The 26,615-nt window shown below is 49.8% G+C and overlaps 10 protein-coding genes across 10 annotated transcripts; 3 read left to right on the top strand and 7 right to left on the bottom strand.

The window, feature by feature from the left end:
* Positions 1-292: 292 nt before the first annotated feature.
* Positions 293-1,911, top strand: BO72DRAFT_460689 (heterogeneous nuclear ribonucleoprotein HRP1; the record flags this gene model as incomplete). The annotated part of the gene is made up of 4 exons (XM_040946480.1): positions 293-341; positions 411-574; positions 630-1,689; positions 1,775-1,911. The coding sequence occupies 4 exons, from the start codon at positions 293-295 to the stop codon at positions 1,909-1,911; spliced, it is 1,410 nt and encodes a 469-aa protein (XP_040799129.1).
* Positions 1,912-2,835: 924 nt separating this feature from the next.
* Positions 2,836-5,093, bottom strand: BO72DRAFT_383061 (transient receptor potential ion channel family protein; the record flags this gene model as incomplete). The annotated part of the gene is made up of 2 exons (XM_040941498.1): positions 2,836-3,155; positions 3,230-5,093. The coding sequence occupies 2 exons, from the start codon at positions 5,091-5,093 to the stop codon at positions 2,836-2,838; spliced, it is 2,184 nt and encodes a 727-aa protein (XP_040799128.1).
* Positions 5,094-8,203: 3,110 nt separating this feature from the next.
* BO72DRAFT_383049 (MmgE/PrpD family protein) lies at positions 8,204-9,614 on the bottom strand (the record flags this gene model as incomplete). The annotated part of the gene is made up of 2 exons (XM_040941496.1): positions 8,204-9,101; positions 9,160-9,614. The coding sequence occupies 2 exons, from the start codon at positions 9,612-9,614 to the stop codon at positions 8,204-8,206; spliced, it is 1,353 nt and encodes a 450-aa protein (XP_040799127.1).
* A 217-nt stretch (positions 9,615-9,831) lies between these two features.
* BO72DRAFT_383082 (telomere length and silencing 1 family protein) lies at positions 9,832-10,984 on the bottom strand (the record flags this gene model as incomplete). The annotated part of the gene is made up of 3 exons (XM_040941501.1): positions 9,832-10,085; positions 10,144-10,526; positions 10,599-10,984. The coding sequence occupies 3 exons, from the start codon at positions 10,982-10,984 to the stop codon at positions 9,832-9,834; spliced, it is 1,023 nt and encodes a 340-aa protein (XP_040799126.1).
* A 215-nt stretch (positions 10,985-11,199) lies between these two features.
* On the top strand, positions 11,200-13,209 carry BO72DRAFT_433707 (actin family protein). The gene is made up of 3 exons (XM_040943216.1): positions 11,200-11,459; positions 11,562-12,060; positions 12,124-13,209. The coding sequence occupies exons 1-3, from the start codon at positions 11,417-11,419 to the stop codon at positions 12,998-13,000; spliced, it is 1,419 nt and encodes a 472-aa protein (XP_040799125.1). The 5' UTR covers positions 11,200-11,416; the 3' UTR covers positions 13,001-13,209.
* BO72DRAFT_182734 (uncharacterized protein) lies at positions 13,158-15,407 on the bottom strand. Its single transcript, XM_040939479.1, has 2 exons — positions 14,506-15,407; positions 13,158-14,449 (listed from the first exon to the last, which is right to left on the bottom strand). The coding sequence occupies exons 1-2, from the start codon at positions 15,106-15,108 to the stop codon at positions 13,433-13,435; spliced, it is 1,620 nt and encodes a 539-aa protein (XP_040799124.1). The 5' UTR covers positions 15,109-15,407; the 3' UTR covers positions 13,158-13,432.
* Positions 15,408-16,629: 1,222 nt separating this feature from the next.
* BO72DRAFT_470305 (transcription factor domain-containing protein) lies at positions 16,630-17,146 on the bottom strand (the record flags this gene model as incomplete). The annotated part of the gene is made up of 2 exons (XM_040947021.1): positions 16,630-16,770; positions 16,808-17,146. 2 exons carry the CDS (start codon positions 17,144-17,146, stop codon positions 16,630-16,632), a joined length of 480 nt encoding a protein of 159 aa, XP_040799123.1.
* Positions 17,147-19,255: 2,109 nt separating this feature from the next.
* BO72DRAFT_529584 (uracil-DNA glycosylase) lies at positions 19,256-20,695 on the top strand (the record flags this gene model as incomplete). The annotated part of the gene is made up of 3 exons (XM_040950249.1): positions 19,256-19,817; positions 19,871-20,330; positions 20,393-20,695. The coding sequence occupies exons 1-3, from the start codon at positions 19,450-19,452 to the stop codon at positions 20,693-20,695; spliced, it is 1,131 nt and encodes a 376-aa protein (XP_040799122.1). The 5' UTR covers positions 19,256-19,449.
* Positions 20,696-21,006: 311 nt separating this feature from the next.
* On the bottom strand, positions 21,007-23,471 carry pdiA (protein disulfide isomerase PDI1). The gene is made up of 4 exons (XM_040945159.1): positions 22,731-23,471; positions 22,258-22,636; positions 21,724-22,163; positions 21,007-21,660 (listed from the first exon to the last, which is right to left on the bottom strand). The coding sequence occupies exons 1-4, from the start codon at positions 23,099-23,101 to the stop codon at positions 21,294-21,296; spliced, it is 1,557 nt and encodes a 518-aa protein (XP_040799121.1). The 5' UTR covers positions 23,102-23,471; the 3' UTR covers positions 21,007-21,293.
* Positions 23,472-23,710: 239 nt separating this feature from the next.
* On the bottom strand, positions 23,711-26,239 carry BO72DRAFT_450028 (MFS transporter). The gene is made up of 2 exons (XM_040945158.1): positions 25,669-26,239; positions 23,711-25,606 (listed from the first exon to the last, which is right to left on the bottom strand). The coding sequence occupies exons 1-2, from the start codon at positions 25,802-25,804 to the stop codon at positions 23,931-23,933; spliced, it is 1,812 nt and encodes a 603-aa protein (XP_040799120.1). The 5' UTR covers positions 25,805-26,239; the 3' UTR covers positions 23,711-23,930.
* Positions 26,240-26,615: the final 376 nt, after the last annotated feature.

Here is a 26,615-nt window from a genome sequence, read left to right as displayed (position 1 = left end):
AGAGAGACAGCAAGAATAAATCGGCTCGTGTCCAATGACAAGCCGTGTGCCGGCCAATACTCACTCCTATGCAGCTAGCATCTCTTGATCAAGTCCCTTCACTGCATCAAGAATCATCAAGCTGCAATGAATGGAGCAGATCATCCTACCCCGTCCCTCGCAGCAGTCAATGGCCCACCGCCGGGCCTGTCATCTCCTTTGTCGTTTTTTCTGGATTATCTGTTGTTTCTCAAATGTTCTTCATAGCGTTTAATGCTTGAGAGTTTGCAATACAGCTTTTGCTAATCGTGTCATGGCCAGGAAAATGTTCATTGGTGGTTTGAACTGGGAGACTACGGATCGTATGTACTTTCCCTTGGCTGGCTGCGGCTGCTCCTGTCGCCCATAAGTTATCTGACAAGTTCGATTAGAGTCCCTGAAAGATTACTTCTCTCAGTTTGGGGAAGTACAAGAATGCACTGTGATGCGAGACAGTGCTACGGGTCGCTCCAGAGGATTTGGATTTTTGACATTCAGAGACCCGAAGACTGTCAATACCGTCATGGTTAAGGAACACTATTTGGATGGCAAGATTGTAAGAGCCTCCGTCACACATTCCTTCCCGTACTTGTTATGAAGATCCTCAACAGCTGACCATTATGTGGCAGATCGATCCCAAGCGTGCAATCCCACGTGACGAGCAGGAGAAGACCAGTAAAATATTTGTTGGTGGCGTGAGCCAAGAGGCAAACGAACACGACTTCAGAGAATTTTTTACCCAATTTGGGCGTGTCATTGATGCCACCCTGATGATTGACAAGGATACTGGTCGTCCCCGTGGCTTCGGATTCGTGACATTTGACAGTGAAGCGGCCGTCGAAGCAGCTCTCTCCCGTCCTCTGGAAATCCTCGGGAAGCCCATTGAGGTGAAGAAAGCTCAACCAAGAGGAAATCTGCGGGATGAGGAAGACCGCCGATTCCGCCGTGGCAGGGAGGGTTTCCGTGACGGTGGCGCAATGGGAAGCGATGGTTCGCAACCACAAGCCGTGGCTCAAGGCCAAGGCAGCATGGCTGGTGGACTCACTCCCCAGATGATGGCACAGTATTGGCAAAGGATGCAGCAGTACTTTGCCTTGATGCAACAGCAAATGGCCGTTGCTGCGGCTCAAGGTCAAGGCATGGGCGGCATGGGTATGGGCGGCATGAACCCAGCCATGATGCAACAGATGCAACAAATGAAACAGATGCAGCAAATGCAAATGGGGAACAATCAAGCACCACAAGAGAGTCTGAGCCCTCCGTCGCAGAGCTCAACGCCCCAAACCATGGCACCGAACATGATGAATCCCGCCATGATACAGCAGATGCAGCAGATGCAGCAGATGCAGAATCAAGGTCAAGGCAGCAGCTCCGGAGGCATGGCCGGTCAGATGGGGGGTGGGGGCAATGGAATGAACATGGCCGCAGCTAACGCCAATGGGAATTACTCGAGTCATCGCGGTGGACCTGGCTACAATGCTCAGGAACAAATCGCCTTTGAGCAACAAAAGTACGAGCAGCAACAGGCGCGCCGAGCCATGGAAAACCGGGCTTTCTCTCCCTACCAACAAGGTGGGCCAACTTCTTGGGAAGGTATGTATGATGAAGTACCTCAGCCGAACATCCCGACCGGGCCCCAGGCCATGACCCGCGCGGGGAGCATGGGACGCGGTATGTCTTTTCCTATCCTGCCATCCCCAGGTCCTGCCTGTCATTTGCCTTGTCTGCCCGAATATGCTAACACCGAAACATAAAGGTCCAACTCCGCAACCTCAAAGTGCTGCCCCAGCCAATGCTCCGACAGGCCCGAAGAATGCCGGCAAGCCAGGCGCCAACTATCGCGGTGGAGGCCGTGGAGGTCACCGGGGCTTTCACCCATACTCGCGCGGTTGAGGACTTGGTTTTTCTTCCTTCGGTCCTTGTGCCTTTCCTTTCCACAGGCTTGTACATGTGCGCGCAGTCTCCAATGCTACCTTCCCCTTGGGATCTTCATAAATCAGTCAGATTCCTTGCTGGTGCCCTTCCGCCCTTTCTATTCATCGCGACGTAAAGGACCCTCAGCAACTCTCGCTGGTCACCAATCCAGAATGGCATGATCCTCCAGCAGCAATAGTGACATTTGATACTACAAAAACCTCGAAAAATGCATGGCCACGCCTATTTGTTGCCTATCTTTTCTTCTTCCCTGCCTCCTTTTTTTGACGCTTCGTACTGTATCTCTTACACTGTCTTCCTCTCATTGTTTTTTTCTCTCGCGGTGTGTGCGTGCGAACTAATCCAAATTGTGCATCGCATCTGGCATGGATTGCTATGGTCTTTATTCTGTTCTCAATCCTGTCTTGCTATCGCTTTATGTAACAAAACACTGGGTTTTTGCGGTGGAACGAATCCTCTGTGCGTATTTAAACTATGCGTAGCCAATCTGGTAGCCTGAGAGCATTAGAGTCTCGATATCGGAATGGTAGAACAGAGCCGGGCCCAGCTTGGTGGCAGTGTCACCTCTTTGGAGACACAGCCTACATGGAAAGAAGGCAACCCAGAGTATATGCTTAGGGTCCGTGCTTGAGATAGGCAGGACTATCAAGACCGATTTTCTGGATATGGTTCAAATAACAGACCTTTGGGGGTAAAGATGGTGCAGGGAGCTAAACAGCAATGAAACTAGAAGCAAGTGCAAACAGCCACACCACCACCACAAAAAAGTACGCTAAATTTGTTGGAACTGACACAACAAAATCTATGTCCAAGAAAGAGTTTTACGCCGGGAGAAAAGAATATAACAACAAATCGTAACCCCAATTTATCCTACAGGGAGGATCAGTAAGCGAACCCATAGCCGGGGGTAGTGGCATGGTGCCTTTCAGGAGCATCATGACTGTCACGGCTCCGCCGACTCTCACGGCTTACAGCACGATCGTGTTGCTCTTCAGGGTTATAGCCAGACCCAACTAATCGATCCATACTCCCAGTGGGACTCTGCCGCCCTTTGTGATCGAACTGGTCACGATAGGGCTCGTAGGGACCGGTGAAATTGAATTTGCTCATCTCGGCGTAATCCTTACGAGGAGGGTTGTCCATCAGGAGAGACTCGCGGGCGTCCAAGGGGGTCAGATCGTCCATGTCGCGATTCATTTTGTCTGTAAGAGCAAATTAAGACGATTAGCATATACAGTTGTAATTAGGCCCAATGTTCGGAATTGTAGCGACTTACCGGCCTCTCGTCTCCGCTTCGCATGAGGATTCTCACGACAGCAGAGGAGAATCGCGTTGACACAAATGAGAATGGCCAAGATGCCGGTGAAGCCAGCCTGGACCGCGATGAGAACAATTCCGGTGACCGTCTTGGTTGTCTCTGATAGGCCGAGCTCATCCACAAACACCAAAACAAGAACAACCGACAGAACGCGTACTACTTGCACACTGGTGTTAATCCATTGGCTCGACTTCACAACGTAGGGTCGATTCCACAGTAGCATGACCAACATAAGCGCCTCAACGATAAGCTGACCCGCACTTTGCGCCAGCCCATGGCCATTACCTGCCGCGATAATGCAACCCTTAGCGAACATATATACAATCGCGGGTACGAATATCCACCAATAATCCTTCTTGTAATTGTCGTAGAAAAGGCTGTACTTGCGCCAGGTTTCGCTATCATCGTACAAGCGAGATGCGTCGCCTTCAGATTTTCTGAACTTCCGTGCCAGATAAGCAATCCGAAGACCGAAGAACAGGAGCACAGCTGTGAATACAACCAGAGCAACGGCAGCCAGAATTTTTGCGGCCCAGGAATCTCCGCTGCTGAGTTGGTAGACACACCAGATGACCCAGATCCCATATAGAATCAAGATTAAATTGGTGATTGTCCGCCCGAGGAGACCCCAATAGTCCTTGCGAAAGTTGGAGAGCTTCTGAGGGAAAGACCCATACAAAGCCCATACTTCAAGGATGACCTTGAGGAGCAAAATTCCCACGGTGATGGCGGCAATGAGGATGGCGAAGATAAGCAGCACAGTCATAAAGGTATTCCCCTGCGGCACAGTCAATTGCTCTGCATAGGCCTCGATTCCCGATACCATGTGTTGCAATCCACTGCTACTGCTGGTACTGTTGGTGGTACTGTTGGTGGTAGTGGAGTTGGACATCGTGAGTTCGCGGGCGACGAGGTTCGCAGCACCAACAGTCCAGTCGAGAGCACGCTTCGACTTGCTGCTTGAGTTTGACGTGGAGCCGCTTGAATACACCAGGGTGGCGTTTAAGAGATATTCGTAGCTGTTTTCCGTCAGATTTCCGCCAGTTACCCTGCGGAAGCTATCAATAGACTCCTGCATCTGGCCCCACGGGATGAGGCCTGTGCTGAAGGCAAAGTTCTTGGAAAAGCTGCGGTAGACCGTAGGATAATTGACGCTAAGCATACCATTAGTTGCCATGGTGTGGAACCAAGTCATAACATCGCCGAAAGATGGGCTGGATGATGAAGCTCCAGGGTGACCAGCAGCACCTAGAGCGGACAACCCGCTCACGGCCAAGGCCGCCCCGGCTACGCCAGCAGCAGCATAAGAGACACCTGCAATCTGCATCGTCTTGCCGTTACTCAACTCTGTTTGGATGCAAGCCAGCTCGTCATCGTTGTTATCCTTCGACAGCAACTCGAGCTTCACTTGGCCATCCAGATCCGGAATGGCGAATGCGATGGAGGGGATTTGACTGGCAATGGAATCAGGAACCTGCATCTGTCCCTGAGCTTGAAAGCTGCCGGCCGGCACGGGACACAGGGCTGCCGTGTAATACTCGGTGCCACAGGGATCGAATGTTTTTGAGTAGAGTTGATTGCCGTACGCATAGATTGTAATTGAGCCAGTAACATTCTGTTTTTTCGCATTGGTACCGCCGACATTATAAACGAGTTCGTTTGTTGATTTGGTGTACGTAACATCAAGATTATTGACTTCAATGGCCGAATCCGTTAGGCATGTTGACAACCCATTAGTACTCAATGTGTCCGCAGCGAGCGTCTGAGAAGCCCACAAGCCCAAGGTAGTGATCGTGATATGTGAAACGAGAGTGGTCCGCATTTTGATTGACAAATAGCACAATTCGTCGGATTCCGGAACTCAAAACGCTAACATCAAGAACCTCTAGTTCTTGCGCTAAGATGGTGTCAATATTGGTGAAGCCAGTCGAGGCGGCGACCATTAAAATAAGATATGTGACGAAGCCGTAATTCGGTCAAATCGCACAGCGACTTGATATGAATGAATGTCTCCGGGTGGTCAACAGGATCAACCTGGACAGAACGGAAGGACAACAACAAGGACTGAAGATCAGGTCGGCGATGAATGGTGGGATAGGAGTCTTAATGACTAAATGAACAGCAAGACAGTGCCTGAGATCCCACACTTACTAGACCACCTTATCTCTTGCAGGTCAAGCAGTTATGAGATACGTTCACTCCGGATAACAAAGGCCGTGTAAGCTTGCTAGAGAGATCTCGCAGCACCTCACAAGAGCACTAGCTGAGGTTTGATCAAAACTTGCTTAATTCTTCCGAGGCAGCAGGTGAGAAAGAGTGGTGAGCAATGGGATGGAGCGAAGCGAGAGCGAGAGCAAGAGCAAGACAAAGCAAAAGAATGTCCAAAGGGAACTGATTGTGGTCAATGATGACCAAGGCGAAAGCAGACAAAGCGAAAGCAGAAGACGGAGAAAGAAAAAGTGTGCAAAAGAGTGCAAAGGAGTGCAAAAGAAAGAAAAAACGTATAGACTAGCAGTAATGAGTGTGTAGGATGGGAAGGTGGGTAAGATGGAGACAAGCAAGCAAACGGTAAAGGGGAGAGAGAGGGAGGAGAGGAGGGGAAAGAGAGGAAGAGTAGGAAGAAAGAGAGTAGAGAGATTGCTACAACTCTGATAATAATAATTACAGTTTGACTAGACAACTACATAGTAAACTTCGGTACTGTACACTAGACTCACTGAACTTACGAGTACTACGAGTACTACGAGTAGGTATGTATGTACAGTACTACGGAGTATTGAAGAGAAGCGTACGGAGTACCATTATTAGGTATCATGGATGTACCTGGTAGTTTCTTACACCGAGATTAGCATGACTGGATATTGAAGCGCCCGAGCGGGCGGAGCGGGATGAGCCACTAGAGCCTGATTAGTATTAGCCAGGGGCTGCAGAGCTGAAACAAGGGCTACTGATAGGCTAGTGGCAGCCGCCCCCCCACTGTACTGAATCAAGATTAGTCAAACTTCGCTCCTGGTTTGTTGGTTCAGGTAATTGAGGTACAGTATCAAGTACCTACAGTACCTTACTACTAGGTACTGATTGACTCAATTTGAAGTTCAAATTGCCGGAGAGTGGCAATGAAATCCTGTAGAATATTTTCAAGATGATTTCCCAGTTTACAGATTATCTACTTGAGCAGTACTGAGTAACATGATTTACTGAGGATTAACTTCCTCCATAATGCTAAATATAAATTCATTCCCGACCCCCTCCGCCCCCCCACCTCTCTCCCCCTTTCTCCTTCTCTCTCTCTTCTTCCTTTTAACACAATACCAACCACGGTTCTTGGTTGGTGTCAGTGACGGGTCGGGAACGGGCCCAATTGTTCAGCCCGTTGCTGGCACTGGCAATGGTGCCCATCCCAGTCTAGACTCTAGACTCTTTCCAGACCACTCCTCCCACTCATTAGCGTAATTGTCAATACGGATATGGATAGTTAAGCGACGATAGGTCATCAATACTGGGGGCTATCGATATGCAACTCTGTGCTAATAGAAGGAAGGTATTTTCTCCCCATGTTGACTTAGCCGCGAGAGAGATGGCATAAAGCATAAAGGAGGTAGAGAAGGGGAAAAAAAAGGAGGGGGGTGAATCAAGAACCACTTAACCACCTGACAAAGAGAAGATAAATACTCATAATCAGTTAGTAGACTACGGTGACTACCTCAGGTACTCCGTACTGCAGTCGAAAGACAACCAACCAACCAACAACCAACAACCAACCTCTCTCACTTCTCTGGGACAAACAAAGAATCAATTGAAAGCCTCCAGGCTGCCGCCCAGCCCCACCGTCCTGAAATCGCCCCAGTGTTCCGGACAATGAGCCAAACGTCCTCCGTAGACAGCCAGACTTGGGCCACACCCGTCCCACGCATTTCGGCGACAAACCTCCGCAGGAAACAATTTTTAATTAATGTACTCCGTACTGTACCTGGTAACCTCAGGTAGTGACGACTTGTTACTTCCTCTCTGTAGTCTACCAGACAAGGAGTCAAGCAGACCAGGCAGAATGCATTAAGTTACTCTTCTCTATGGCTTTACATGATCGATCAATCGCGGGTCCGATCCTGCATCAATGTTATACGTACGAGTACTCCATCGCCATATGATTTTGGTCTAGCGCTGAAGCTTCGCTTAGGTGGTAGAACGAGGTGGACCATCATGTCCTTCGGGGGGCTTAGAGAGTGAAGCTTGGCCTTTTGAGGGAGGGGGAGAGGAAAGACCCCCTTTCATCATCTCTATGACACGAGCGAGGAAATTAAACCACGCCTATGTTAATCTTACGGCTACTTCTCATTGCTTCGACCCTAACACGGACTACGGTACTCCATAGTAGTTCAACACGAAGAAAGCTCATTATTTCCACGTTGACAGAAACAGGTGCATCCACGTGGGCGTAGGGTGATATACGGAGTGGATACAGACAGGTTCCTGTCCACTTGAAGGTCAAAAAAGCTTTCACATACTCTGCTTGGCCAGCTGAATTATATTTCAGCGCGATGGCCCGAATCTTTGCTAGAAATCAAAGTTATGAATAATCTCTTGGTCCTTAGATAGAATTATCTAAGTCATAATTTCTATTTTGTTGGGCCCTCGATCACTAAATGAAGTTTTTGGTAAACTGTACTGAGTGACTCAGTTGATCAGGGAGTAAGTAGTATACTCAATCCCAAGGACTCTGTCGGGAACAACTCCATTCACCCAGTCACTCGGTACAATCCTGGCTGAGATATTGCTTGAATCAAGGGCCAGAACAAATGATCCCACCCTCGATATTGAACAAGAAATTGGTGTAGATATTATCTAGAGCATGCAGCTGCAGCTTTCCTACCAGTATGTGCTGATGAGGTCCTATTTTGTATACAAGGTTGTAACTTCTAGGTGGTGACAAATTTAAAGGAAACGTCCAATTTCTCGGATGTCGACCTTTGCCGCTATATTCCAGCACCAGTCACTGGCCTTCTTTGTCTGTTCTGATCCTAAGATGGGAATGCACTGATCGGTGAATTTTTCCATTAGTTGACAGTCGGTCATCGGCGCATCGAGACTGCCAACGGCATGGTCCACGTGTCGTACAATAGTATTATCGCCCGCCCCAAACTCGGCTACAATCTGGCATTCGTCCGTGCGAATAGTTTCCGCTACTGTAACAACAATTTTCTCGCGCAATCGGATTGTGTCGGGATCGGTTACGACTGCGTCCTCGTATTGCGCTGGCGTTACCTTGCCATATATCAGAGCAACTGCCCCGCCATGATAAACACTGAATTTTGCCTGCAGCCCATCAACAGGTTGAGTTTTGCCGGTCAATTCCAATACCAATGGATGAACAGTGACTTGGATCTTGTTTAGAGCTTCTAGCGGTAGCCCCCTTCTGCGCAACTCGCCATGCAGCCAGATGCAACCATCGATGACCGGATGTTTGACGATACCGCAAGGGAAAGGCTTGAAGGTGTTTTTCTCGAGTTCCCATTGATCCCCTGCTTGCAATCTAGCCATCTGCTCTTCCAGCCTATTATCATGGCTAGTGACCTGTACCCAGCCTCGCTTAGCCTCCAAGGCCTGCACCGAGCTGGTATACCCGTCTGATGCCAGGATAGCGGCCAAAAGTCCGTTCTGGGCTGCCCGACCCGGATGGAAGGATTTGGTGTGCGACCCAAACATTTCGCGCAGGCCGGTTACTTGAGTGGCAGCAATGCCAATTGCATGGGCTGTCTTCTCTGGGGAGAGACTCATGAGGCGCGACACCGCTACGGCTGCCCCAATGGATCCCGTGGAGCCAGTGATATGCCTGATCAGACAACCGGTTAGTTGACTTACTACGTAGGATTTATCAGGGCCACACTCACCAGCCCACGTCGTAGTGGCTCGGCCAGACTGCCAGGCCAATCTTGCACTCGAGTTCAATCCCGGCAGCAAGGGCAGTGAGAAATTCGGCGCCCGATACTGGTCGATAGAGCGACTGGGCGATACTCAGAAGGGCAGCCGCCACAGGCCCCGTCGGATGAATGATGGTTTCTAGATGCGTGTCATCATAATCATGGACGTGCGACGCGATACCATTGATCAAAGCTGCATGCTGCGCATCCACCTGAAGTCCCTCAGAGCCTAATAAGGTCGAAGTTGGGGCGCCAAAGAAGCGGGAAAGGGAGTTGCGTGCGATGGAAACAGCGGGGTGATTGCTGCCCCCAACCGCGCAACCCACCCAATTGTAAAAACTTCGAGCGGCTGCATTGAGGACGCCAGGAGGGAGTGAGGAGGGAGTGAGGGAGGTGGCCCAATGTGCAGCATGCAATGTAGCCATTGTGCACGGAAGGCAAAGTGTAGAGGAAAATTGGCGGGAGGGGCGAAGTGGTTGAAGAGTGGTGCGGCGGGGATGTCAATAAAATACCGAATATAGATGATCCACTGGTCGATCTCATTTGCTCATTTCCTAGTTTTATCATTACTGCTTAGTACTACGCGCTGTGATGTATCCTGCCCCTCTCCCAATGCAAAATCAATAGTTTCGTAGCAAAAGCTCATTTCCGTCCTGATTTCTCCTGCATCTCACGCATAGCAGCTCGAGCACTTCGACTGCCCCCTAACTTCGGCCCTCGGGGGGCTTCGGTCTTGGTAGATTTCGTATTTCTGGCTCGCGCCACCCGACGACGGGACTGAATGGCATCAAGGAAATCTTTTCGGAATTGCTCTGCCACCCTATCGTCGGCGGCTTGACCATCTGCGTCTCCTGCCTCATTTTCCTCGCCCTCTAATGGGCCATCATAGACGTCCACTAAGATAGAGTAAGATCTCAAGATCAGAAGATTTCACACTATGAGATGAGAACTCACATTTACTCTCTCGTAGAATCTCTTCAACCAGTCGATCTCGTTCAACGTCCTCGCTGGTTCGTCGCTTCCGGTTGCGCCATGGCCTCTGCTCCTTTCCTGAATGTGTCGCCTTGGAGCCGCTTTCTGTCGCAAGCGCCAGGTCATTATCGTTCCCAGCGAGCTTTCTGGTAGCCGCTTCAGTCCGAGCGATGTTTTGCAATTTAGACTCCTGACCAAGGTCAATCTCGTGTAGTTTACCCAGTGAGGCCGGTTCACGTTGTGGTAGGTCAGCCATCGACGGGGCAGCTGTCGCTGTGGTTGTTGAGGCCGAGCTGTCGCGAACGTCCTCGGCTGACACGCTGCCTCGATGACGCTTGGCCATTTCGAATTCTATGTAAGCCATCCTTATCTCGTTAGTCAACGTCGCCAACCGGTAACAATTAGGGGCAGATGAAATAGGAAGGGTACGTTCGTACATATGCTTGTCAACGTCCACCGTCTGCCCTGTATGCGCCGTGAACCGATCAGACATCGCTTGCAATCTCTCACTCTCCATGTTCTCGGCCGTCGTACATGTGATATTTTTCTGGTTATCGTCTTTCGACGTTGGCCGCGAGGCGGTTGAGAATTCAATTCCCCCTTTGCGAGCCCGTTGTAACCGCCGAAGACGAGCAGCATCTAAACTAAGGCTCGTATCCAACCCATCCGACTGAGGCAGGGAGGATAATCCGTCTGATGGCTGGCCGTAAATCTCCACGGTGGTACCCTGCGCATCCTCTAAGCTGTCCCCCGGTCGGCGTCGCAGGAACTTTCTCTTCTTCACTGGGCGGAAGAGAGAGGTCGGGTTGATCTCAGTATCCATAGTCGCATAAGCAAAATATGACCAGTTCCAAGATTTTTCATATACCAGAACAAGGAAGAAAGGATGTATATATGATATTGGAGATGATGACAACGACGACGACGATGATGTTGGTAGTGGTTGATGTTGAGTTGATGGCGTTTTGCGCTGGCGGGTACCAGCTGCGGCGCCGGGGGCAAGCGCGGCGATTATTCATTCCTTCAATGCAATCACCATTCATTTCCCGCCAGCCGTGCGATACATTCATTCCCCCACCATCAAAAGCCTCTCGGCCTCCAGAAGTAGTTGGCTTGTCTATGGCCTCTTTCTAACTACCTTCTTTCCTTTCTTTCCTTCTTGTCGCACGCATTGAACCGAGCCAATTTCGCTCCAAGCTACCGTTACACCCACTTCTTCACCCGAACAAGCTGTGCCCTTCCTTGACCTTCGGCCATGAACCCATCCATTCCACCCTCAACAGCCGAATACGGCGGAGGTATGTCGTAAATCATTGCTGCAAACTGCTAAGAGTCTGGATTTTGCGCCAATGATGACCGAGCAGAAACGAAATAGCTGGCTGACCACGTCACATGGACAGATGAGGTTTCTGCGATCGTACTTGACCCGGGCTATTCCACAACACGCGCTGGATTCGCTGGTGAGGATACACCGAAATCATTAATTCCGACGTATTACGGCAAATACACCTACGATAGTCAGGAAAAGTTTATATTCGGAGATGATGTCTTCGTCACCCCCCGTCCTGGTCTTTCAGTCCACAATCCCATGGGCCGGGACGGGATAGTAGAAGACTGGGACATGGCCGAGAAAGTATGGGAATATTCATTCACCTCGCGCCTCGCAGGACCCAGACCTGGAAATCCCTTACAGAATGGATTGAATGACACTCCAGACAACGAGCTGCCTACGGAAATGGAGGGTTTGGAAACCGAAGAAAAGCCTCTCGCGGACAGCCCGTTGTTGATGTCGGAACCTGGTTGGAACCCCACAAAGGCTCGCGAGAAGACCATCGAGATTGCTATGGAGAAATGGGGCACTCCAGCCTTCTATCTAGCGAGGAATGGCGTTCTCGCAGCGTAAGTTATCTGCCGCCAACATCTACCGCGATCTAATCTGTTGACTTGACTTCCCATTTCTAGCTTCGCGGCCGGCAAAGCCTCTGCATTGGTTATCGACATCGGTGCTTCCAACGTATCTATCACTCCGGTTCATGATGGGATGATTCTGAAGCGAGGAGTTCAGCATTCCCCTCTTGGAGGAGAATATATCTCGTCGCAGCTCCGCGCTCTCTTCAAGACGAATGCACCGCAGCCGATCACCATAACACCCCATTATCTCATTTCCTCCAAAATTGCTGTGGATGCCGGACAGCCTCCACAAGCCAAGTACAAGACTTTTTCACCTGAGAAGGCTCCACATGCTAGCTATCGCACTTTACTCGAGGAGCGCACGCTGTGCGAATTTAAGGAATGCGTGGTCCAGGTTTGGCCCGGGCCCAATAAGCTTTCTGGAACGGGTCCAAATGGAGTTTTGAACGAGGACCTTGCCAAAACCAGTCCCGGGCGGCCTTTCGAGTTTCCTGACGGCTATAATCAGGTCTTTGGTGTCGATCGTTATCGAGTCGTCGAATCGCTCTTTGACGCCAAGGCCGCGATTCCGGACCCTGAATCGATTTTCCCACCAGCCACACAGGCGCAGACCGTGCCCGAGTTGATCAAGAATGCACTGAATGGCGTTGATGTGGACGTTCGCCCACACCTCTTGGCGAATGTTGTTGTGACAGGCGCCTCAAGCTTGCTCTATGGTTTCACAGACCGCTTGAACCAAGAGTTAATGCAGATGTACCCAGGGCCGCGCGTGCGTATCTCAGCCCCAGGAAACACCGCAGAACGAAAGTTCGGCTCTTGGATCGGTGGAAGTATTCTGGCCAGTCTCGGAACTTTCCACCAGCTATGGATCTCGAAAAAAGAGTTCGAGGAGCATGGTCCTAACATCGTTGAGAAGCGGTGTAAGTAAGATTGTCCGCCTGTTATCCCTATACTATCTGTCTTCAGGTTTATTACAAGATGTCCGAAGGTCATTATTGCGGTACCTTCTACGAATTGGTCTGGTGCTTTTTCTTGCGATGAAGCTCTGGTAATTACCGTATAACTCGAAATTCTATTTTCGTTGATTTCATCAATCGGCTGTTGCTATGGTTGTGTACCAAATCTACAAGACTCCGCCTCGTAAGCACAGGAGGTGTATGATCTTTAAAACTCAAACTCCCCCCATCATAAATCTTTTAACGTTGTAAGGAAGGCTGTATTCATGGCGGGCCCCACTCGGCACCCTCGGCGTATTACGCACCTTAACAGCCTGTGGCATCGGTCATTCCATCCTGAAAACAAGCAATCCTCCTGAACTTCAGTCGATCCACGGTTGAGACATCACAGGGGAATATCATGTTCATTGTTGCGCAGCTGGGGATTGATGCAAGTCCGCTTTGTGTGCCTCTGGCCCGAGTATCGAAGGAAGGGCTGTAATCACCGGTTGCAAGGTTTCTTTTTGCTTTCCGAGACTCTCGTAGGCGGTACCCCTGATCTTGAGCGCCTTCATCTCTTGAGGCAGGCTTGTCTGGGCGGGGAACAAGTGGAAGCGAGGCGCTGTATTGGATTTTGGCTTGAGTGAGTAGGTGTTGAGCGTTTCCGAGTCCTTTTTCGGAAGCCATGCCATGTCTTCGGCGGAGGTTGGCTCGAGAACGTCGGGATGGGTTCCATGCGCCGCACCGGTATTCTTGGACGATGCCATTTGAAATTTGCTCCACGGTCCGTCCTTCTTGAGTCCGGAACTATTCTCAACAGTAGCCTCGTCCTCATTGCGTGCTGCAGTCTCCCAAGCATCCTGCACGCGGTCAGACCTGAAGAACTGCAGCAATTGGGCTTTCATCGTCTCCCGCCTCAATGATACGTGTGGCATAGGGGAGTGTTCGGCTGGGACTGGTGCTGATTCTCCTTCGCGTTTCCGGCTTTTATGCAAGAATTTGAGGTGATCCAGAGAGATACTCCGTGCCCTTGACGCCCTGGATGGCGCTGTGGATGGTCTCTGGACTGACTGGTCTTGAGGTTCCGTCGGCTTCGATATGGATTTTGAGGTCGTCACTACATTGCGCCGAATGCTGGGAGCGAATACTTTGGAGGCCTTTCTGTCCGTCACTGCACCGACGGACGCTGCTCGGTCCATCATCTGGGAAGCGCTTTCTCCCGTACTTCTTCCGGCCGCTCGCAAGTTTGGAACACTTTTCTGCATCAACCTTCGGCGTTCATTCGGCCACAAATTAGGCGCTGATTGCGGAAGGTCTGGTGCACGAGGCAGAGGTTTGTATGATATGGGAGAACAGGTTCCGGCGTTTGAGTCCTTTTCAAATACTCGTTCTTTGAGCGATCGTCCTCGCAGAAGCCGGTTGGAGCGCCGTGCGAAGGAAACCTATATTTGTGTTAATACTCAAAGCTTTGGGCGTCATGGTACATTTCGATACTGACCACGGACTTTCGACTTGCCACACCGACACGCCGCTGCATTTCAGTTATAGCCAAGCCGAGCTGACCAAGTGCATATTGGAGGGCCACGCCTTTGCGCTCGAGCTCTGAGAATGCACTGTTCCAGCCCTCTGCGTTTGATAGCATGGCATTATAGATCGCTACCAATCTACCCGGCATTGGGCCGTTCTCGTTCGCCGATTCGAAAAGGTATCTCCAGAGGGCACCGATCGCTTCCCGTCCTTTCTTTATATCCTTCAAGGCGTCCTGGACTGCGATTGTGAATCTTTCGATTGCATGTTCAATCCTCTCGTTATAATCAGCGATGGAGAGACGAAAGCTACGGTCCCCCAGCATCTCATCGAAAACACCTAGGTTTTCCAGAGGTAGACTAAGGTACTGTATGCGTGTGCGCACATCAAGCTGTATGATGGAAAAATCCTCCGCAGTTCTCCCCAAGAATCCATCCACTTCATCCACATGGGATTGAAGAATTCTCAAAACCTCCACATCTGACTTGGCCAATCCTCTAACAAGGAGATGAACGCCAAAAGACATTTGCGCGGTAAGCTTCCAGAGTGGATGATACCTGCCACAATTCAGCATGCCGTGTCACTGAATAGCGTTTGTGGCGACTGTGGCTCGATTACTTACCGTTCATCGGCTCTTTGGCGCCATTTACGACCACAGAGCCGCTCATATTTGGGTGTCTCAAGGAGATCTCGGCGTCTAGTTGGAGCGTCAAGCTCGACTGTGTCCCATCGTGCTGTATGGCGAGCCTCCGCAATTGATTCTTCAAAGGGACCCTGCAATTGGGGTATTGGGTGCAACGAAAACTGGCCGGTATGCCTTTGGCCGGATGCGATGCAGCCTCCTCGTCCCGGAGAAGGGGCACCAGCACCCGAGGCGGCCTGATTCCCTCGCTTTGCGACCACGCCGGCCATAAAGATTCGCACGCTTGTCTAGGTGCACAGCTCAATCCACAAGTTGGATTTACTCCAAAACATTCATTTACGTTTCGCAGGAGGAACGACTGTGGCGATTGTGGAGAACTATTGGCTCTACAGATTGAAATTCAGGTGAGATGTGGAGGCTATACCCCATCCGACAGTGCAGCCAGATTGGAGGAACCCATTGCAATTCAAGCTGTAGAACAGCTCGGCGCTGAAATCTGCACGACGACCGGAAGGGCAGGCAGGCGTTGAATGGATGGCAAGGATTGGCACTCCGAGGATCAGAAAGTAAACGACGAACAAAAGAAGAAGCCGGGAAATTTGGTGAGAGAATCCGTTGGCGAGGAACGGGCCTTTCGACACCCTGGTGGAGGTGTTATCTCATAAAGTTTGATAAATGGTTTTCGTCATTGGCTAGCACAGGTGTTTCTCTGACTGAAATCTTGACAATTCTGAATTATGGGGGATCCAGATCGTACAAGTCGCTGAGGTGTGCAGAAGTAGCAGAAGGGAGAGAAGGATCCGAGGAGAAGGTGGTGGTGGAGTGGCTTTTCAATTTATAAACGAAACAAGGAAGAATAACGAAGGTAACTCAAAAGGACAACAGTCACATCTGAACTTACTTTACATGCAAAATGCCCGGTGGACAAATCAGCCGACAGTTCCTCCAATAAGTTCTTTCAAAGTCTCTCGTATTCTTCTCTAGTGTGTGAAGGCGAAAAGGGGCGCGGGATGGGTCTAGACTTCACCTGAGACTCGCGGACACAGACCATATGGTAATTTATTTGTTCACTACTATGATGCTAATAACCATACTTCCAATCATGAGATGTATGCATACATCGCGTGCATACACTTCCTGAGTTGGCACAGCCATTACCAGATCCCGGTCTTCACCATGTGTTGGCGACTGTCACCTATGAAACGCAATCCTAGGGATCCTGGTACAAGCTGGGTCCTTGTCACTGAGACGGCACTAGTGCTCGGTCTTCCACACTGATGACGACCGGCAGTTCGCTAACGAGAATACTTCGGCATGTTGAAAGGCGTGCCTGGATAGTGGATAAAGTGGATTCCAAAATGCCAAGCCTGAACCCCCGAGAACAACCACATTTCCACACATTCATTTATCAGGACTGGGATCGCCGAGTCAATGCTCCCTTGCTGTGCAGTGTCATGCCACTGACTGTTCCGAGCTTAGAAAAACAGGATCCAAAAAATAAGTGGGAAGAGAAAGGTCGAGGAACTCCCCGAATAAAAAGTCTATATCAGCGAATCGGCCGCACTCAGGATCGGTGCTGCTGATGTTTTGTACCTCCAAAGCATTGGGTGTTGGCTGCGGTTGTGTGTACATAGGTGTACATAGGCAACAAGATATCCGTATATATGCCCTGCCCAGCATTAGAGGAAGATGGCAACAAGACGGGCATGGTCTTCCCCAAAGACCGCGGAGTGCAGACGCTCGGTAGGTCTAGCGATTGCTCATTTTCATGATCGTGCAGCTGGTATTTAGGGTTCGAAACGTCGATCTGATGAAGTGCCTTTCGTCCCAGTCGGGCCATCGCCTCTGCGGTTGACCAATAGGCACTTACTCTCTCGAGCAGAACACAGGAAGCTTCTAGGCCGGCCCTGGCTCGATTGAGGTGAGTAATGAGTTTGCTTGAGCGAAATTGCTGGTACGAAACACCCATAGATAGCGTTATAGCATAAGGAATAATGGGCAGTGGTGGTAGACTTCCGGAGCATTCCGTGGCCACAATGGAATGAATTCGGACTGCGGCAAGTCCCTGACGAACATACGAAGGTTTCGACAGATCTGCAGGATGCGATAATCTGTATCTGCAGGAAAGGATGCCGACAGCATGGTAATACAGCTCAAGAAGACCTTTGCTACTATTAGCAATTGCCCATAAGAATGGCTTCTATCTGTTCGTGTGATCACTCTGTAATATGACGATCAGAACAGAACATACCTAAAGTAGCAAAGTCCAAGTCGGAACACCGATCCCCTGTGATGCTCTCAAACGTGGGGAAATCTGCTTCCCATCCAACCGTGTGATCCGAAGCTGGTCTGTAGAACGAGATCACCGTTGATAGTAAATCCGAGATCGCAAACCATATGTCGAAATTGACGGGAAGTCATAACCTGACCTTCTTCACATGGGCGAAGATAAGGTTCGGCTGCGCGATCTTTAGCTGCTACGAGACATACTGCGCGTTCTAGGAACACAGATATCGAATCTCCAGCATGAGCTGAAAGCAGGGAATCTGGGTCGACAAGGGGTAATATATGATTTAGTTTAGTGAAATAGATGGGTAGAAGATGATTTCGCGCCGAATCGGGCAAACGCTCACAGGCCTTCAATGCAAATTTAGACTGCCGGTGTAATAAAGAAGCAGTCGATCGCGCCCCGGGGCTGTAGTGGTTGGGGGCATCATGAGCCGGCGTAGATTCGGAGTAAGATATATGCTCTTCACACGTTTGAACAGAAGAAGAACTGACCCAGAGGCCAATTCGGTCTCGCAGCTGAATTCCGTTGGCGAAATCTAATTTCTCACGTATTACGGCTTCTGGGTTCAAATCTCCAACAAAGCGTTCAGTGTGTGAGCCCTTGTGGAGAATCGGTGTGATAGATGTTATCTGGGCCGTTGTCACTGTTGTAGATGAATTGGTATCAACAAGAAGCGATTGGGCAACACGGTCCTGGGGCTGTTGCTCTCTTTGGGGTACCTCAGGAACTGTCACGGTGCCTTCACGGCGTTGATTGCTTTGCAGGTCAACAACGGTCTCTGTGACAAGATGACGGCACCGTTTCTAAATAAAATCATGAGCGCATGTATCTATAGCTCAGCATATGCTTTCGTCATGGCATGTGAGTTGTATGAGGTCAAAGGGGGATCTCTCACACCTTTTTCCTCTGACAGTGGACACATGCTCTCAAAGCCCTACTGCGTCGTCTACCTTGTGGTATATCAGCGAGCCAGACAAGTTCCATATCTTGTTGACTTAACTATCCTATATGACACAAACCTACCAAGGGTATAAGTATAGCTTATCTCGGTGGGATATGACCGGTACACAAGGCGTGAAATGGGTGTTAATACATACCCGCCGGGCCTATGTCGAGAGTAAAAAAAAGGACCTAGCCGATACGAGTCTCAGACTAAAAGATTAATAGCAAAGCTTCAACGAATTCCTGCTGTAGGGGGAAAGGTTGGGGGGGAGGAAACCTGCAGACATCACTGTGCAAATGTTAGTCTAGGTTTAAAGTTGACATATACCCAATACTGTCTGTAATTTATATGATGTTATATACAGTACAGAACAAATCCATAGAACAACCATCAACTTATAACCTTACTCCAGTAACTAACTACTAAATTGTACCTATTCTGTTAAGAAGAGAGAGAAATCTACTCACTCTAGTAGCAGTAGCAATCCTTTAAGTTAACATGTTTCCAACAGATGAATTTTCAAGGATGAGTATCAAGTTATTTGAAACAGATATAGTCACGGGTATACATAGTACTTACCACATTGGCTTCCAGTCTAGTGCTGAAATTACTGCTGGTGTCAATAGCAATTCATTCTCCTGCAAGGCTAGGTCCAACCCGAGCGGTCAAACGTCAGTCAGCCCGACTCGGCTGGTGTTTCATTTCCGAGGACGCGTGAAACTCGCGCGCGACCACGACGCGTGCTTGTTTCCTCGGAGTTGTTGTTAATTATGCTCGGTCTGCAGCTGATCATGAAAGCATCACATTATACTGCTATTATCCCAGCCCTTGCCAATCTATTCGCCCCAGTTAATGCGTAAAAGCTGGTGATGCCACAAGTGCCCCCTGAGCTAGCTCCATTCTCTCTCGTTTCAACCCTCCTATCTGGATCTCCTTGCCATTGCCGTTGCCATCGACCATTGGTCATTCACCCTCTCCCTACCACATACTATCTTCGGGGTCTACTCGCTCTCTGTGAACACGCAAATCCAATTGCAGTATGGCCGGTCAGGCGGGTACGAAACGAGATGCGGATCATCTGAAAGACCCAGCCGCAGATCGAAAGAAGTCCAGGGTCAACGGTAGCATAACTTCTTTCTTCAGTGTTCCAAAGCCCTCAGTCTTGGTCGAAACTATGCCACCGACCAGGGCCTCGTCCAACTTCGATAAGCAGAAATGGGTGGCGTCATTAAACCCCGAGCAGAGAGAGCTCCTTCAACTTGAAATTGATACTCTAGATGAGAGTTGGTTGGCACAACTCAAGGACGAGGTATTGAAGCCGGAATTCCTAGCTTTGAAGCGCTTTCTGCAGAAGGAAAAGCGATCGGGAGCTAAGATTTTCCCCCCAGAAGAGGAAATTTACTCTTGGTGTGGTTTAAGCCTCAGATGTCAAATAGCATTTTCCAACTAATACAGTTTAGGTCCCGCCATACCCCTCTGCACAAGGTCAAAGCAGTAGTGATTGGGCAGGACCCCTATCACAATCATAACCAAGCTCATGGTTTGGCTTTTTCCGTCCGCCCGCCAACACCAGCTCCCCCATCCCTCGTCAATATCTATACGGGGATCAAGAATGACTACCCTTCCTTCCAGCGACCACCGAACAAAGGCGGCCTTTTGACTCCTTGGGCTGAACGGGGAGTACTTCTTCTCAATACATGCTTGACTGTCCGCGCACATCAGGCTGCCAGTCACTCGAACAAAGGTTGGGAACAATTCACTCAGAAAGTCATCGACTTGGTGGCCCGGGTTCGTACTCGTGGCGTTGTGTTCTTAGCATGGGGGACGCCGGCCGGGAAACGGGTGACAGGCATCAACAGAGAGAAGCACTGCGTCTTGCAATCAGTTCATCCAAGTCCGTTAAGCGCATCTAGAGGCTTTGTGAGTCAGCATTTCGGACATACAGGCGCAGAATGCCTTGCTGATTATTTTTGTGGCTACAGTTCACCAACCAACACTTCAAGAAATGCAACGATTGGCTATCCGATCGGTATGGCCCAGGCGAGATCATCGACTGGAGTCTAAGCTCCAAGAATAAGACAAACAATCCCCTCACCAATATTCAAGGCCCTGCTCCACATGAGGCAAATGGTTGTGAGGATCTAGCGGTTAAATTACCCAATGCTCATTACGAGCAAGTGTCTCATCATGACTCGAAAACCCCCATCCCGACCGAAAATGCCGATGAGTTCGATGAGGATTTAGATGCATTGGAGGTACTGGCGGCAGCAGACTCAACCACTTGAGCGTCAGGAAGAACGACGCATTCTATATCTCTGATGCTTTATTGGCCCGGATACCTCTAGGTACGAGTTACAGGTTATCCATAAGTACTCGCCATCATTGAATTGATAATTTCAGAGTGACAGTTGATAAAATGTGGGGTCGCGATACAACAAGTCGTGTGATTCTAAGGCACGCATTTGCGGTCATATGGCACCAGGGGCACGTGCGTAGATGCTTCAATGTGCTGATTATTGAACTTATCCCCTAGGGTAGCTCTAGGATTAGGTTACTTCGTTCCGAGACGGGGTCGGAAATTGAAATCAAGAGGAAATCAATGATAGACTGGTTTGACTCCCAGCTACGTACGCACTAATATATACCTGCCCTCAAAATATGAGCCCCATACACCGAGACATGTAAAATGTGAAAGTCCTGTGTCCCATAGGCCTTGCATACCAGACTTCCTTGGTCTGGCGGTTAGGAAAAGACGCCAGATCAACCTTGTCAGATACGTATGTGAGAAAAGAGATATAAGCTAGAGCGGAAACGGAGAGTAACAGGCTAGATTGAGAATAATAAGATACAATTCATTAGAGGGACCAGGAGCTTCCAAAACAATTAGAGTTCATCATGCTCCACCGCTTCTTCTTTGGCAACTTCCGGGGCCTCGTCTTCAGTGGGAGCTGCAACAGGGGGAGTGGTGACGTCCGCATCTCCCTGCTGCTCCTCAGGCTTAGCATGGGCATCAACCTTGTGCTTACCATTCTCAAAAATGAAGTTGGCGAGGTCCTCAACTGTGCGGGACCCTTCATACTCAATTGGAGAATCCTTGGCGCCGGCTGGGTACAGTCTGATTGTCGGGAAACCAGTGATAGGGTCAGGGACATCGTTGGCTGTCGCATCAATTTTGGCGACAGTAACCTTGGCCGCAAGGTCAGGGTTGTTGACATAAAGACTAGCAAGCTCATCGTACTTCGGAGCAAGACTGTCGAATCTGGTCAGTTGTGTCCGCTTGGCAAATATGGAAACAAAGTAGGAGATAACATACGCTTTGCAGTGCCCGCACCATGGCGCATAAAACTCTAGAAGAACGTCCTTGTCGTTATCAAGGACAAGCTCCTTATAAGAGTGTGCCACAACAACGGTCACTGGGCCATCCTGAGTCTCCGGGATAGGCTCTGACTTGATGCTAGGCTCGATCTTGCCATGAAGAACGTCTTGAATAAAGATCTCCAAATCTTCCACCTTGAGTTCCTTGGACTGGTCATACGGGTACTTGGCATTCTTCGCAGGATCTTGAATGGCAAAGGCAGGGAAGTTCTGGGGATCGAGATTGAGGTTTCCTGCATGCGCACCGAACATCTTGGCATCAATAGTAGCGATGTTGATAGAGCCTCTGTGCTTCTCCGCGATCGGCTTGAAATCCTCCGTCAATTGTTCCCGCTCTTCCTTGGTTTCGGCGAAAATGTATGCGAGGGGAACGCCGGCCTTCGAGAATATTGATCAGTGGGACGGGACACACAAGCCCACCTTTGAGAGAGCAGGCTTTGGATTGACTGGAACTTTCGGGCAATCCACTTACTGTGATGTATCCAGAGTAGGTCTCGGGTCCGATTTCGCCCACAAGGGGAGTGCTAGCGGTCTTTACCCAGCCGAGTAGAGCCTGTTGGTCAATCTCGCCATCAAAAACTGCCTTTTTCTCATCGAAGTCCTTGTAGAGAACAAAAGCCGGCTGTTCGACACCCTCCACCTTGGCGATGGCAGGGTCACTTGCTTCCGCGAAGAGGTAATTATCCCTCTGGGATTCGGCAAAGGCCTCGAATGCGTCATGTGTCGTTTTATCTTCCGAATCAATGTAACCGATGACGACGATTTTGTCCATAGTCTTGATCTCTTCAAGATTCTCACCATCAACAGGTGACACGGCAGGAAGAGATTGCTTGATCATGTAGGACACAATGCTGATAGGTTGAAGGTAAGTAAGAATCTGTTGTTTCCCTCACTCTCAAGATAATGGAGAAGAATGATGACAGGGAAGTACTGAGGTGAACTCACGATTCTGCTTGACGCGCACCTTGGTAAGGCTTGCTCGAGTCGGGTCCACGGAAGATCTTCAAAGTCGGGTAGCCCTCAACGCCCTGACTCCGACACAGATCCTCCTCTACAGTGCAGTCGATCTTTACCAAAGGAATATCCTTTGCCTTCAACTCTGCAGCCGCTTCCTCATACTTGGGAGCGAGAGCTTTGCAGTGGCCACACCAGGGCGCAAAGAATTCTGCAAGCACCAGATCATGTTCCGTCATGAAGCTTTCGAACGTGTCCGTGTTCAGTGAGATGACATCAGACTCGGCATCCGCAGCGTCCGCAGCGTACACTACGCTTGATGCGCCGAGGAGGCTGAGAGCCAAGGGGGCGAGAGATCGCATGTTGGCTGAGATGGCTGGCGGTAGTATGAAGCTCGGGTGAAGTCAGAAACGGAAAGCCTTCCTATACTCCAGCTAATGTGGGCGACGACGCCGGGCTCCAATGGAAGACTGAAGGTGCTAGGCTGTCTCGGGCTGGCGACTGGAAAGGAAGGAAGTTGACAGTGTACAGGGTGGATAATGAGTGCTAGGTATTTAAAGACTTAAATAGTGTTTGTGAAGTATGGGGGAACGGAGTTAAGGACAGTCTGTTCTTTCTGCAGTAAGCTGCCGCTTGAGGATGCTGACTGGTTCAAACGGCCCCGCTTAACACAGCAAGGGACCAAGCTAGTGGTACCTGAATTGTATAGTAGGCATTTTGCGGCATTGCAAGTAATATTGCAACGGAATGGTAACTACGGAGTACTCGTAGGTACACGTAACTTCGGTCGGAAAAAGTCAAGGTACTGTTCAGTACACCTACATACAGGGCGATTAGCCCCTTAGCAACATGCCACCGATGCGGTGCTCTCCATCTATTCCCAAGTTGGAACGGTACGTCGATTTTGTAACAAGAGCCCAGCAGAAGACATCAATCCAACACACTGTGTGATGCGACCTTATCTTTACTTGTGCAGAGGTACGTTCTTATTGGGACAGAATCGACGTGTCTGGAGAACCTATATTGAGCTTTCGACAAGGGGCTCTAGTCCACACCAAAAAAGAAAAAAGAGAGAGATCATACTCAAGACTCACTATTCAGGCACAAGGAAGCGGACGGGACAAGGAGACAAGATGGAATACACAAATATCCCAATGCTGCTACGAAAGACACTGTTCCACCCTCCATGGCTCACTCACTTTGCATGACTGGTCGTTCACTGTGAGTGGAGACGTGTAAATTCGTTCCAGAACCGAGCGACTGTACCCCCCTTTCACCTTCCAATTCAGTCGCGAGTGCCAGAGCATCTCGTTTCCCACGGTCAACGTCGACAAGCAACATAAGAGGCAATGGAAACAAGATCAGTATGGCAAGAAAGACGAATGCGGGTCTTATGTCACCATATCGATCCGTAACGAGTCCAACAACCATCGGGCCAAAGATGCTGGATCCTTTGTCAGTGATGGCATAAAGCGCGTAGAAAGCCGCTTCGTAGCCTGGAGGAATCAATTGCCCGAAGAAACTTCGGCAATAGGAAGACAATCCTCCCATGACAAGCCCGTAGACTATGGCCAGCACATACATCTCCCATGGTTGTTGAAGACCCAAGAAGCCCAATTCCTTAACGGCTGGAATGAATCCTAGAAGTCCATAGAGCGGCACAATCTCAAGCAGCAGAATGCATAGAATGATGATTTGTGATGCACACAGGCCAAAGAACCGCGCAATATAGCCCCAAGAGAACGCACCGAATACACCTGCTACCATTGCAACCACGTTGATCAGGCCCAATGCAGCAGGCTGCATACCAAGTTGGGTTTTAGCGAATAGCACGGCCGTCCCACTCACTGTTGCGATCCCGTCACTGAGAAGAAACCACGAAGCAAGAAACAATAGAATATCTTTCAGATGCCGAGTACGCATTGCTGTCCGGAGGAGAGACTTCCAGGCATATGCAACATAGCCACCCCACGCGCGATGGTTCTTGCTGTGCAAGACATGGGATAGAGGTGGTCCTGGTCGAGAACGCAGCCATATCGCAGCAGGAATCGTGAAGAGCAACCACCAGAGTCCGATCAGAAAGAGAACAAGACGCAGCGAGAAAGTAGTTTGCCTAGTCGCAAAGACCACGGCGATGCATATTCCTTGTAATATCACCGCGCCAATATAGCCAATGCCGATCCCATAAGAAGAGATTTTGGAGGACAGTTCGAGTTCCTGGTTATTCTTTATAGAGACCAGTTTGCGATCTGCTAGATGATGCAGCCGACTGGATTGAACCAGCGGAGTTGTCTCCCGAACTTCATGCGGGGGGCCAGATGCTGGGACCTGGACGTCGGTGTAGCTACCGTTTGGGGCGATTGGCCTGAAAGGACTAGCCGCATCTCTTTTGAGCAAGGAAGAGTGGTGGCGGACTAACAAAGGCAGGAACGAATTGAGAAGCACGAAAGAGGCCCCAAAGCAGGTATTGGCTACAATCGCAGACAGCGCACCCAGGATGTAAACTCGCGGCGATATCGCAAGGAAGAGCATTGTGGCAACGGAGCCGGCCAAAGCAAAAAGCACTAGAAGCATCTTGCGATGATTTCCATGGTCTGCGGCGCCCGACATAGACACAATGAAGATAGCCTGAACAAAGACACTCACCGAGAAAGTATACATGGCGAAGCTTGCAGTGTTCACTTGTAATCCTAGAATATTAACCACGCATTGAGCTACAGTGGCTGCCCCAGGTCGCACATATACAAGGGCCGATTGTGCTTGGTTTTGTGGGTGATTCCAACTTGCACTACATGGGATTGTCTGGTCCGATAGAAGGACACCACGTTCCCTAGCCATTTGCTCCAAAGTAATGGGGAGGAACGACCCTTTGAAAGAACCATCAATCAGGATATGCAACTTTTCAATAATGCCTCGGTTCAAAACATACCCATGGCACATACAGCGAAAACCTCTGCAGCCCAACCATAGCTGTACCAGCCAGCAAGCTCTTTCTTACTCGTAGGCCGTGTATCTTCACCGGGGTATTGGGGAGGATCACTCCTACCCACATGATAACCCTGCATGATGGCCCGAGACGTCTCCAGAAGCAGCGTATGTAGCAGATAAAGATAACAGGAGTTATTTCACTTTGTCACGAGCCAATACAGTCTCTGTATTCTCGTTAACACTGAGCAGAGCAGACCACGATGGATGATCACTCGCAGCAGCTAGTCCAGACAAAACAGGTCGAATGATCTCTTTGTTGATCACCCGCGTTCGGATCGATATCGCGCTGTGCCTACTGTGATCCAAGTTGAAGCTCTCAGAGGTATGAGGGAATCTCAAACGTAGCCAAAGGAGAATGATGGGGGTGTTATAGGCTCATGATATACAATGATGTAATAGTCTTTTTACTGCGGCAGCAGACGAAGTCTCCAGATTACAGAGATAGCATAGGGAGGGAAATTGTCTGTCTGATAGTCAAAGTGCAAAACCAGCAGTACTGCTGCAACCGACACGCGCTCCGCAACAACATAAGGAGAGCACTGGTGTACGGGGCGCTGAGTATACCATAGTAGTACACTAGTCCTGCTTGGGGAAAAGTTGCTGGGATCTATGGGGTTACGTAACTCCGGCGACCGCTGAGCCAACTGAGGCTGGACCTGGGCTCGTGCATTTGCAGCGCATCGCGCCGGCTTCATTTATCAATCACTTTGCCTTGTTTTCTTACCGGAATATCAATCCTCTGACTGGAGTGTCCCAGTCCACCGCAGTTTTGATATACAAAATATGCTTTAATCTCGCCATACGTTATCAACTCGTACTGTCTCATACGCAAATCCCCCCCTCCCCGCTCCCAGATCGATAATTCGGTCTCCGTTCTATACGCCATTT

This window comes from Aspergillus fijiensis (genome assembly GCF_003184825.1).
Source record: "Aspergillus fijiensis CBS 313.89 unplaced genomic scaffold BO72scaffold_41, whole genome shotgun sequence".
Taxonomy (NCBI): domain Eukaryota; kingdom Fungi; phylum Ascomycota; class Eurotiomycetes; order Eurotiales; family Aspergillaceae; genus Aspergillus; species Aspergillus fijiensis.
The sequence above is the reverse complement of the archived record's forward strand: the minus strand, read 5'-3'. Positions and strand labels throughout refer to the sequence as shown.

Coding starts and splice junctions, on each gene's coding strand:
- BO72DRAFT_433707 (XM_040943216.1), top strand. CDS start 11,417: ATGAACCCATCCATTCCACCCTCAACAGCCGAATACGGCGGAG. Junction 11,460..11,561: donor AACAGCCGAATACGGCGGAG/GTATGTCGTAAA, acceptor TCACATGGACAG/ATGAGGTTTCTGCGATCGTA. Junction 12,061..12,123: donor AGGAATGGCGTTCTCGCAGC/GTAAGTTATCTG, acceptor TCCCATTTCTAG/CTTCGCGGCCGGCAAAGCCT.
- BO72DRAFT_182734 (XM_040939479.1), bottom strand. CDS start 15,108: ATGCTGAATTGTGGCAGGTATCATCCACTCTGGAAGCTTACCGCGCAA. Junction 14,450..14,505: donor TGGCAAGTCGAAAGTCCGTG/GTCAGTATCGAA, acceptor ACACAAATATAG/GTTTCCTTCGCACGGCGCTC.
- pdiA (XM_040945159.1), bottom strand. CDS start 23,101: ATGCGATCTCTCGCCCCCTTGGCTCTCAGCCTCCTCGGCGCATCAAGC. Junction 22,164..22,257: donor CCTACTCTGGATACATCACA/GTAAGTGGATTG, acceptor ATATTCTCGAAG/GCCGGCGTTCCCCTCGCATA. Junction 21,661..21,723: donor TGGTGCGGGCACTGCAAAGC/GTATGTTATCTC, acceptor CAGATTCGACAG/TCTTGCTCCGAAGTACGATG.
- BO72DRAFT_450028 (XM_040945158.1), bottom strand. CDS start 25,804: ATGCAGGGTTATCATGTGGGTAGGAGTGATCCTCCCCAATACCCCGGT. Junction 25,607..25,668: donor TTTCGCTGTATGTGCCATGG/GTATGTTTTGAA, acceptor GTTCTTTCAAAG/GGTCGTTCCTCCCCATTACT.